Source organism: Antechinus flavipes, chromosome 1 (genome assembly GCF_016432865.1).
Source record: "Antechinus flavipes isolate AdamAnt ecotype Samford, QLD, Australia chromosome 1, AdamAnt_v2, whole genome shotgun sequence".
In the NCBI taxonomy this organism is placed as follows: domain Eukaryota; kingdom Metazoa; phylum Chordata; class Mammalia; order Dasyuromorphia; family Dasyuridae; genus Antechinus; species Antechinus flavipes.
The window spans coordinates 429,488,633-429,500,751 of NC_067398.1; the positions used below are offsets into that span (position 1 = coordinate 429,488,633).

At 34.5% G+C, this 12,119-nt stretch overlaps 1 protein-coding gene across 1 annotated transcript in view; it reads left to right on the plus strand.

The window, feature by feature from the left end:
* The window catches only part of PHLPP1 (PH domain and leucine rich repeat protein phosphatase 1), a 296,309-nt gene that overhangs the window by 223,872 nt on the left and 60,318 nt on the right, over positions 1–12,119 (plus strand). Inside the window, exons 8-10 of the mRNA XM_051969911.1 lie at positions 845–905; positions 2,646–2,741; positions 9,512–9,667. Of these exons, the coding sequence (XP_051825871.1) occupies positions 845–905; positions 2,646–2,741; positions 9,512–9,667 (313 nt within the window). The remainder of the gene's footprint in view (positions 1–844; positions 906–2,645; positions 2,742–9,511; positions 9,668–12,119) is intronic.

Here is a 12,119-nt window from a genome sequence, read left to right on the forward strand (position 1 = left end):
CATGCCGCACATGGAAAGAGGCAGCAATGAAGGACAATTTTGAAAGAATCATTAGTAAGCCAATTCAGCAAATATTGAATACTAGGGACATGTAAAGGCCTATTACTGCAAAGGTGAAAAAAAACAGTCCCAGCCTCAAATTGATTTATTATGTAATGGGATAAAACAATAATAAAATATAACATTTTACATATCCTATGAGAAGCTTAAGGAAAGAGCAGTTACATCTTGGTTGAAATGTGTAGCAGTCTCTTAAATAGGAATCAAGCTTAGAGAGACAATACAAGCCATAGATGCAGATTAGGATGTCTTTGATTATTAAAATCAGAAGAATAGGTGAATTTCTCAGAGGAGTTAGTGAAAGCAGTGAAGAGATAGGAGAGGAACAGGGACAAGGAGATCACAGTATCATAAAACCCATAGGCACCCCATGTCTTAGGGAGGTTGAGCATAAGGACAGTTGAGAATAGATACTGGATTTGACTAGAGAGAGAGTCATTGGTGACTAAGAGTAGTTTGGTACAATGGTAGAAGTAGAAAGCTAGAGGAAATTCCCAGTATCAAAGATGCATAAAATGAGTTTGTTAATCTACCAATTATAACAGCATACATGTCAAGAAGAAGAATGGAGAGCTAGATGCACGAGTGGGGGGAAAGTGATAAAACTTTTAGTTCATCAGATAAGTTTTGATTGCATGCAAAAGATCCATTTAATGTTATTTTTTATTTTTTTTTAATTGTATCAGAGTTAATGCAAGGGGAGGAGAAAAAAGATAATAATGATATCAACAAATTTGCCATTTTTACAGTGTTTTCATATCTAGTTTTTTTTTTCCTCTCTTAGAACTTGTACAACTCGATATTTACCCAGTTCCAAATCATCTGACATTCATGGATGTTTCGAGGTAAGAACTCAGTGTGCTAGAATTGAAGTGCTTATTTAAATTGTTTAAAAGTTCCAGCTGAATTCACGTATAAACACTTTCTTGTATGTAAAATATGTATTTGAAACTTCAATGTTGTTTCATCAGTTTTTAATCTTTAAGCTCTAAAAGAGTACCTGAGAAATCTCTCCATTAAAATGCTCTATTCACAATAACAAGTACGTCTAGAAGAGTGTCTCATAGTCCAGATATGAATATTTGTACTCAATACCGTAATACAGCCTAACTAGTCACCAATAAACCAAAACGATGCATGGGGGGAGGGGAGGAATTCTTAATATTAGTTCTAATTTTGTTATATCAGTTAACTAAGCATCTTTTGACTAGAGCTCTTACAGTGGAGAAGCAGTATGTTATGATGAAAAGAGCAATAAAGTGGAAAACTTAAGGAGGCCTCAGTTCAGCCAATAACTATCACTTACAAAGATAAAACAAAAATCAAGGTCCAAAATGTTCTATCACTTTGTGCAAGAACATTTTGGACCTTGATTTTTGTTTTATCTTTGTAAGAAAAGAATTGAACTGCATGATTTCTCCATTTTGTGTTGTACTCTATCTGAACTGTGCTCTAAGGTTTTTCTTTACATGAATTAGGGGGAGGAGTGGCTAATTTAACTCATACTGAATAACATTCTCCCACCGGGGTCTGCATTTCTGTCTATTCCTTGTGGCATTTTTAGCTATGTCTCCTGCCAAAGGATCCTAGTTCATTAAAAATCAAGATTTGGATTATATATTCTGACCAGTCCCCTGGTCTCATTTTAAATAGGAAAGTTGAAATCACATTTGGGCACAAAATTGTGCCAGAACTGTGAAATTTATGCCCAACATCCTCCTTTTGAAAAGAATGTTATAATAAAGTTGATCCTAAAGCACTAGAGATGTTTGTGACTCTACTGTAAACATGCATATACTTAAATATAATTTGACTATAACAAATACATATAAAAATATAGCATAATTATATAAATGCTATAGATGTAAGTATAGTTTGTGCTTAAATATAAATAACATTTAAAAGTATAAAATTCAGTTTACCGAAAAGAGTTGTAGAATTTTGGGCATCTAGAAGAGAACATAGTATATGGGGAGTGGGGTCCAGGATATATAGACTGCCTATATATATGCTTAACCCTATAAAGTTAACTTTATATTTTTTTAGAAAATACAATAAAATAATTCACCTAATTTTCCTCTATGTTTCACAATCTGGCTGAAGACAATTCCAAAGGATCAGGTCTAAAAATGTATTTAACAGTAACCGCAATGATACGAGATATAGATGGCTTCCCATGCTGATTGTTTTAAAGGAAAGTATTTATTTAGATGTAGGGAGGGGTTCTGGTATTATTATTGTTTTAAAAATAATATATCATCATACTTTGTAATCATCACATATATGACATTATTGAACATATTTTGTCTTTTATTGTGAATAAGTGACTTTGGGCAATTTTAGCACTTACCTAAGTGTTAGAATTTCTCCTGTCCCAAATTGCAGTGTTATCCTTGTTATTTTTAAAAATTATGTGAACTTTTTATTCTCTCTTTCTTCTTAAATATATAGTTTACACATTATGATCTGAAGGACAGAGCCTCAGACTTAAAAAAAAAAAGAGGTTGTCTTTGGCATCTCTTTAATCCTAGGACCAAAACTTAGGCTAAAAATTAACTTAAAAAAAAATGTATCTTGATTTGTAGGAACCACCTAGAAAGTGTCCCTGAGTGGGTATGTGAGAGCCGCAAGCTAGAAGTGTTGGACATTGGTCATAACCAGATCCGTGAGCTCCCTGCACGGTAAGTACAATAGACAAAAGAACCAAACCTGGAACTAGAAGTCACACAGAAAGAACTGCTGAGTTAGTATGTATCTTGTTCTTGTGACAGAAAAGCTTGTTTTCATCTTTTGTTTGGTGTCTTTTACCTCATGTGGTGTCATCGGGCTATAAACTTGGCCTGGCTTTTTCTTCTTTACTTTCATGCAGTGAAAAACAGAATGTGGCTTTGGATTTCAGCCAAACATTTTAAAGCAATGCAGGCTTAGTAGTGGAAATTTTTTATTTCATTTCATAAGCCAAAAGGAATGTTCAAAGACGTGGCAAGCCATCTGATGGGGCCACCTATAGGATCTTGATTCTTTTGGAATGTACCATTTGTACAGATTGACTGTAACAAATGACTGCCTCACCTATTCAACATAGTTCTTAAAAAGGAATTTTCACAGATTTTTATAGAGAGACTTATATGATCTCCAGTGTCCCACAAAAAAACAAAACAAAACCAACCAAACACCACACCAGAAATATCCTTTATTTTCAAGTTGTCAAAATGTGCAGCTAAATAATTTGGGGATATCAAACTAGGCGATTATTGATTCAAAATACATTCACTCTCTTACTAGTTTTCCACTGGTCAGTAAATCTGAGGAAACATATGGTACCATGTTTGTTCATTTAGTAATATAGGACTAGTGAAAACACTATTAAAGGAGTGTATAAATCTTTTTTCACAGGAACTTTTATATAAGAAAATCCTTCAAAGTAACTATTAGGAGCATTGATGGATAATAAAATCACACTTTCTGTTAAAGAATTAAGTACTTATGGAATATACATGGTTAGTTGACTTGACCAAGAGACAGAGAGTTATTTCACCCAAATACTAACTAATAAAGCAAAGGTTACTTTTTTAATCCCTACAGTCATCGAATTATTTTTGTATAGTATGTATCCCTCAATTGTATTCCTAACTAAATGTAGCTCCCTTGCAAATATATAGCCTTTGTTATTATAGGGAATAATTAAGTATATGTGGAGCAATACATTACTAAAATAGCTCTTTAAGTATATATTATATTGACATTGGGTTAGTAGCCTCTCAGGAGAACAGGGACATTAAACAATTTACTCAGTAGGAAAAGGGGTATTTAAGAGGGCATTAGGATAAGAAGAGACTTCAGAAGCATTTAGTACAAACCTCTACCTGAATAAAGTTTCTCTTTACAAAATATTGGCAAATGGTCAGCCAGTCTTTAATGACCACCAATGAGGAAGAAATCACTCCTTTCCAGGGCCATCCATTCTACTTTTGGATAGCTTTTGTTAGGAAGTTCTTTCTTCAAGCCTGAATCTGTCTTTTGGCAGCTTTCATCCATCTTTCCTGATTCTGTTCCCTGGACAGAACTAGATTTTTCCCTTATCCAGTCATAGCCACCATTTCCTTCAGGGCCTTGGAAAGTAATGCATTTGGCCTAGCAACTTGAATTAATCAAGGATATATAGGTTACCTTTTTACTATCTTCCTAATTTGGGACATCAATCCCTGAGGAGCCATTTCTGTTCTGTCCTTTCCAGACAAAGCTTTTTCTCCTTTGCAGAGAAAACAATCTAAATAAGAATTGAGCAGTTCTTTCTTGCTTCTGTCGTGTCATTCACCATAAGCAGTAGTCCTTATATACCTTCTTAATATACTTATCATTGTACAAAAAATTTTTTTATTCTTGGTTTTCCTCGTCAACTTCAGGTCATCGGGAGTCTTAAAAACTCCAATATAAATCTTAAGGAATGGTGCCATATTTTTGGATTCTACTTCCATTATCTGTTTTCTAGTCCATCATCTGCACATATCTTTTTGAATTTGAGTTGATTGATGAGTTCCTTCTTGGACTCTTGAGACAAATTCCCTTTTTCATTCTCATCAATATTTTTTTTTTCTTAAATTTATGTTTTTTAGAAATTTCTTCTTGTTTCCTGCCCACCCCAGGCAGTGGCCTGTGAAGAACTTTTAGTCCATAAGATCTCATTTATCCTTTTTCTTTATCCTTTAAAATCTTTTTCTGCAAATCTAGGGTGTCTGTCAGTCTATACCTGACTTTGTTTTCTTTCTTTATCACAAATTCTAATATGAATAACACTTTCCTTCTGAGTTCGTATCTTAACTTATTCTTATTTCTTATAGATGGGAATTAGCTCAAGAATGGCAATTGTTTCTTCCACTTTATAAAGGTTGAAATTATCATTAAATCAATTCCATAGAATTGTTATAGGTGTGTTTTTATTGTTGTTGTTTTTTTTTTTTTTTGTCAGAGTGAGCTCCAGCAGAGGTCCAGATGATTAAAGTACCCCAGCATGATAAAATGATATCTACATATCAAGTAGATGACATTCCTCAATTATTTATTCATCTAATCTGTTCCTTTTGTATAAGGCACACTATGCCTTTCTAGAACTATATTCCATTCATAGAGTTCATCCCACCAAATGAAGAATATATTCTTTTGAGCCACAATGTGTAGTTTATCTTGTATATCCAAAGTATTGGGTTTTGTTGCTGGTTCTTTTCTTTGATTTCTGTGGTACTCTGTATTGCCTGCTATTCTTCCTACATTGTGGTTTCTGTCTATTTCATGAATGTTTGAGTGAATTTTTTTCCTTTTTCAACATAAAATCCTTTGGATTATTTTTGCAAGATTCCAGGCAAATTTATTCTTAAGAGACTTAAAAAAAAAAAAAAAAGCATGTTCCATCTTTGGCCAGAAGAATTAAATTATACAGTTTAAGCTAGGGTCCATTAATCTAAATCCCATCCTTAAACACATATTTTTAAAGTTCTCTTCCCAAGCTTGCCTTTTTCTCTTTTCATTCCTTTGGGCCTCTTTAGAATGTTCTTCTCTCTTCTCACATTGAACCTTTTCCCTCATTTTTTTTTTATAAGAAATATTTCATTCTACCAGATAATCTGAAAAGATGAGAGACCTTCTTCCAGCCTCTGTGCCTTCTCTTCTAGGATGAAGACCAGAATGCACTTAGTTCATAGATAACCACTATGAATTTTGTTCCAAAATTCTTGGTTCTCCATACTCATTGAAAGTGAGATCCTTTATACTGCAACATATTTAACATATATAGGACTGCTTGCCATCTTGGGGGGGGGGGGTGGAGGGAGGGAGGGGAAAAAATGAAACATAAGCGAGTGCAAGGGATAATGTTGCAAAAAATTACCCTGGCATGGATTCTGTCAATACAAAGTTATTATTAAATAAAATAAAATTAAAAAAAAAAAAAAAAGAAAGTGAGATCCTTGACCTTCTTCCCTTTCTTGACTAGTACCTCTGTTAGAAAGCTTTCTAGTGTCTGACCTGTAGAATTTCCTCAAATAAAGTTATTGCAAAGTATCATGTTCTCTCTTTTCTTACGCCATACTAAAAGATTCTCATTAGCAAGCTGATAAAATCCATACCTAATTTAAGCACATAGAGCCTATTACATCTTTAATTGCAGTATATTCCTTCAGGCAACATCTTTATAATATCTGAGATACAGTTTTGGAATTTATTGCTTATATTCTAACTCTCAGAAGCAACTAGGTGGTATGGTGACTAGAATACTGGTCCTGGATTCAAATCTAGCCTTAGATACTTATTACCTCTGTGACCCTGGGCAAATGAATTAACTGCTGTTTCCCTTAGTTTCTTCAACTGTAAAATGAGAATTATAACAACACTTTACATTCCAGGGTTGTGAGGATCAAATGAGATATTTGTTAAGCATTTACTATGTACCTGGTACATAGTTGGAGTTTAATAAATTCTTGTTGTCTTCCTTCCTATGTTAAAGACATAAAAACAAAAGAAAATATTGCTGACCTTTAATCAGAATTTTTTCCAAAGATATTTAATCTTAAAATTTTGTGTTTATGGAAACTGTTATAATTAATAATTATTAATAATCATAATGATAATAGCTATCACATATAGTATCTATAGAGGCAGTTATGGGACTAAGTGGAGAAAACCTGGTCATGAGGCATTAGTTATGTGCCTCTGGACAAGTCATGTAACCTCTGTTCTCCTTAATCTATTGGAGAAGGAAATGACAAACCTCCCCAGTATCTTTGCCAAGAAAACCTTATATGATGTCACAAACAAAGGGACATTTGTTGAATGAACAACAATATAGTATCTATACCTTTTGTCAGGCACTGTACTAAATGCTTTACAAGTATTATCACATTTTTATCATCCCAATTAACTTGTGGGGTAGGTGCTAAGAAATGTTACTCCTAAGCAAAAAGTTGCACATTATATGAGGTAATGTCTCAGTGTTGAAATTCTTTTTTTTTTTCTTTTTCTTTTCTTTTTTTTTTTAATAATAGTTTTTTATTTACAAGTTATATGTATAGGTAACTTTACAGCATTGACAATTGCCAAACCTTTTGTTCCAATTTTTTCCCTCCTTTCCCCCACCCTCTCCCCTAGATGGCAGGATGACCAATAGGTGTTATATATATTAAAGTATAAATTAGATACACAATAAGTATACATAACCAAACCGTTATTTTGCTGTACAAAAAGAAGTGGGCTCTGAAATATTATAAATTAGCTTGTGAAGGAAATCCAAAATTCAGGCAGGCAAAAATATAGGGATTGGGAATTCAATGTAATGATTCTTGGTCATCTCCCAGAGTTCTTTTGCTGGGCGTAGTTGGTTCAGTTCATTACTGCTCCATTGGAACTGCTTTGGTTCATCTCATTGCTGAGGATGGCCAGGTCCCTCAGAATTGATCATCATAGAGTATTGTTGTTGAAGTATATAATGATCTCCTGGCCCTGCTCATTTCACTCAGCATCAGTTTATGTTAGTCTCTCTAGGCTTTTCTGAAATCATTCTGTTGGTCATTTCTTACCGAACAATAATATTCCATAATATTAATATACCACAATTTACCCAGCCATTCTCCAATTGATGGGCATCTACTCAGTTTCCAGTTTCTGGCCACTACAAAGAGGGCTACCACAAACATTCGTGGACATACAGATCCCTTTCCCTTCTTTATAATCATTTTGGGATATAAGCCCAATAGTAACTCAGTGTTGAAATTCAATATAAGAAAAGAGAAATAGGAAAAAAGAGCAGAATTTGTTACTCATATTTTTTAAATGAATGTCAATTTTTTTACATGTGGGAAATAAATAAATCTTAGGAGAAAGTCAGTGCCCAAATTTTATCTGTATTGGAAACCAGTATCAGAAATGGGTTATATCTTATGCCTGACTAAATTTATGTTCTTGGGGTGGAAATCGGATGATAGATAAATACTGTGTGTGTGTGTGTGTGTGTGTACATATCTATTTCTCTCTGTCTTTCTATAATATTGACAAAAGTTATATATTCCTACTCCAAACTGAGCTATATTAGTTAATACTAACTTAACTAACTTTTCCATGGTATCTTCCTCAGTTCCCAGTTTTTAGCATATCTGGCTAGAATCTGATTTTATTGTTTATAACAGTGTTAGAAGTTCCACCCCAGTAGAAATGTCATTTTAAATCTCACCCAACAGTTTTCTTTCATTTTACCTCTAATCATCAGTAGGAGGGAAAAAAGCATGCCCAAACTTACAAACAACTTTCAAATGTCAAGATAGAAAAACAGATTAGATGAATTTTATTCCCAACACAAGTCTTTTATAGTGATTCTAGTATTAAACAAAAACAAAATAGGAACCTCCTTCCCTCCCCCCTCAAAAAAATAAAAACAAAACAAAACAAAAAGAGAAAAGAAAAAAATCCAAACACATATAGGTTAAGAGACAAAGGTAAAAAACCCTGTCAAACTATGAGTCTACAAGTGAAGAGTAGTATAGACTAAACTTTTCTGTATGTATGTGGGGGGGGGAAAAAAGAAAGAAAAACTTCCAAGCAAATGGGTGGTATAATGAATGGAGAACTGGCCCTTGAGTCAGGAGGATCTGAGTTCAGATGTAGTCTCAGACACTTAATTAAGCTGTATGGTCTTGGGCAAGTCACTTCCTTCCCAATTACTTCCTTTGATTAATTAATAATTAATCAAAAATATTTGTACCACATTTCTGCACTAAGTACTAAGTAGTATGATTGATGAGATTAATTGGATAACTGCCATATTCAAAGTCTTTTCTTCTTCCTTTCCCAAATTTTTTTCTTTCTTTTATTTTCTCTTTTTTTTTTTCCTTTAGAGGAAAATTGATTTATTGACTAATGAGTATACCATAGTTATATGTAGAGTTCTTTAGTTATTTTTCAGTCTTGTCTGAGTCTTCATGATCCCATTTGGGGTTTTCTTGGCAAAGATAACTGGAGTCATTTGGCATTTCCTTTTCCAGCTTATTTTACAAATGACGAAGCTGAGGCAAACAGAGTTTAAGTTACTTGCCCAGAATCACACTGCTAGTAAGTGTCTGAGGTTAGATTTGAACTCAGGAAGATGAATTTTCTTGATTCTAGGCCAGTACTCTATCCACTCTGCCATTTAGTAAGTTACTGATGACTTGTATGTTTCTAATAAAATTTTGAGAGTTCGTCAGTCTTTTATTTCTCAAGTTTACTCAAGTTACTTGTTTTTAAAGGAACAGAAAAATTTGAGATGGAGATAAACGTCTACCTTGGGCTGAAACAGACTTGTCAGTTGCTTAGACCCTTTTGATCTATGTAGCTTTATGAGGTGGAGGGGGGCAGCAGATTTTCACTATATTTAATTTTTTAATTTTTTCTCAATTCTTTTTCTTCTTAAATCTGTTGTGTTTTTCAGCTTGTTTTATAATAGTAGTCTTCGTAAACTGCTGGTAGGACATAACCAGCTAACCAAGCTACCAGAAAGACTGGAGAGAACCCAGGTAGAGGTCCTGGATGTTCAGCACAATCAGCTTGTTGAGTTACCACCCAATCTCCTGATGAAGGCTGACAGGTAAGGAAGCCACAGGAACATCTAGTTCTATTGTTTCTATTAAGACTCATGTGCATGGGATCAAAGTATAGTATTAAGGCAGGGAGGGGATTTACAGTGGAAGTGGTTTGGAGAACACAAATAGCATGCTATCTATTGTGTGGTCTTTGGACACAGTAGACAATCTTCAGGATAGAAATCAAATATGATTGCCTATACTTTTGCTTTTTCAGAGCTTGTCACCTTATTTAGTTTGTGTGAACTTTCTGACTTTTCTTTCAGTTTCATACTGTGTTTGTGGACAGATTACAGATAAGCTCTTTGTCTTAAAACCAGGCATATTATTTCCCTTCCTCTTCCTTACATTTTTGAATTTTGCTACTTTCCCCAAAATTTAGTACCAACATGGTTTTGCTAGAAATAGGTAGGGTACTCATTGTCTTAGTTTTCATTATGGTGTAACTCTTTTTGCAGTATACATTTGTGAGTTTTGGTGATAAATGTAGTTTTTTTTGGAAGAGTTTATTTGTAGATTTATTTGAGTTTTTTGCCCGTTCCTATCTGTATTGAAGTATTTGCCACAATTTAGAAGAAAAAAAATCCCAATTAGGGAGATTTAAGCATTAAGACTTTTTGCTTTATTTAAATGTTTCTAGGTTTTTGAGTTACTGCTTTGTGTGGTAGCTTTTCTATAAGGAGTAGAATTCAGAATACAGAGTAGATTTAGAACTTCCAAGCTATCCTTGTCCCAAAATGGAAAGAATTTGGCAAACATTGATTGTTTCATTTGCATTTGTGTTGTATTGTGCTATGGTAGGCATTAGCAGTACACTCCTGTCTTTTCAGAGAGCTTACTATCTAGTTGCGAATATAAGAAATATCCACAGAAAGTGATCATACATATTATAATATAAATACAAAGGAGAGGTCCAGGCAGAGTAACATCAAGAGCGGCTTCATTTAGCTGTGGGGAAATCACAGAAGTTTAATGGAAGAGGTGTTATATAAAGTGGGTCTTAAAGTAAAGGAAGGATTGAAATGTGGGTATAAACAGATAATTCCAGGATTCAAATGATGGCATAAAGAAAAGACATGTGGACAAGAGGATAGGACAGCATTGGAAAACAGTGAATAGAGAGGATTTGTTTGAGCAAAGAGTGACAGCAGGTTAAGGAATGACTGGAAAAAGATAAATTAAAAGCAAATTAAAGAGGATCTTCCATGCCAGGGTAAAGACTTTATACTTTTTTCCATAGGTAATAGGGAGCCATTGAAGGTTTCTGAGCATTAAAAAAAAAAAAGTCTCCATACAGCACTATGCAGGATATATTGGAAAGGCAAGAGACTAGAAGCAGTGAGACCAACAGTACAGGCAGGAGATGATAAGGACCTGAATTAAGATGGTTGCAGTAGCAATGGAAAGGGAAGGGGAATGAGAGTTTTGGATGAATTTAATCTTCTCTCATCTTTTTTCCCTCCCTAGTCCTAAGAGGACTCTTAAGGTTTTGAGCCTAAGTGCCTGTAAACATAATGACTCTTAATTGGTAACATTCTCTTCAGGGCTCCAACACTTTCTGCCACATGATACTTGTACAATCTGTTAATGGCCTGAAAGAGTTAATTTGCTACCCACCCTCATCTTTTAAATCCAAAAGCTATGAATGACTTTGGATTCCCCGAAATGTAAAGCTTAAGATGCTTACTAGTATGTCATTTAAGACTTTCTCCATTCTGGTCCCATCCCACTTTGCTTTGCTTCATCTCATAGGCTCTACACTAAACCAGAGAATAAACTATTGCTATTCCTTCAAGACCTTCCTATATCCTGTTGCCAATGCCATTCATTATGCCTAGAATGCTCTTGCTCTACCTCTCATGTGCACACTGATAGATACATAAACACACATACATATACACAGACACACATATATACCTGTACACAATTCATGCACACATGATCCCTGTTGAAATCCTATACATCTTTTGAAGGTAAACTGAGATGGGAGACTCAGACCCCCAAAGTTTCCATCCATCCCCTCCCCACCACAACATTCAGTTACGTGACTCCACATTGAGTCCTATTGTAGAAATGCTTGATTAATGGTCATACTGCTGTTTAGTCTGTTATTTATAAGAGAGTATAAGACTTCATTTGGTAGCAGAGTGTCCTTAAGTAGGTCAGTGTCTCCTTGATCGGGGGGAGGAAGGGGACCTTCTTGTTTGCTGTAAACAAAAGACCGTTGCTTGCACAACATCCAGTTTTTATTGAATCCAGGCCACAGCAATATGCAAATCCCCCCCAAAGATGCTAGAATTTCTGCAACTGGTGCATCAAGAATTAAAAAGCAATCCCTTGAGTCATTCTCTTGATGGAACTTCAGATTTAAAACCATGCTGGTTTCCAAAGGATGTTTGTTATCTTGATAGCCAAATATCAAGTCTTACATTGAGCTTTTTTCTTTACTAATCAACT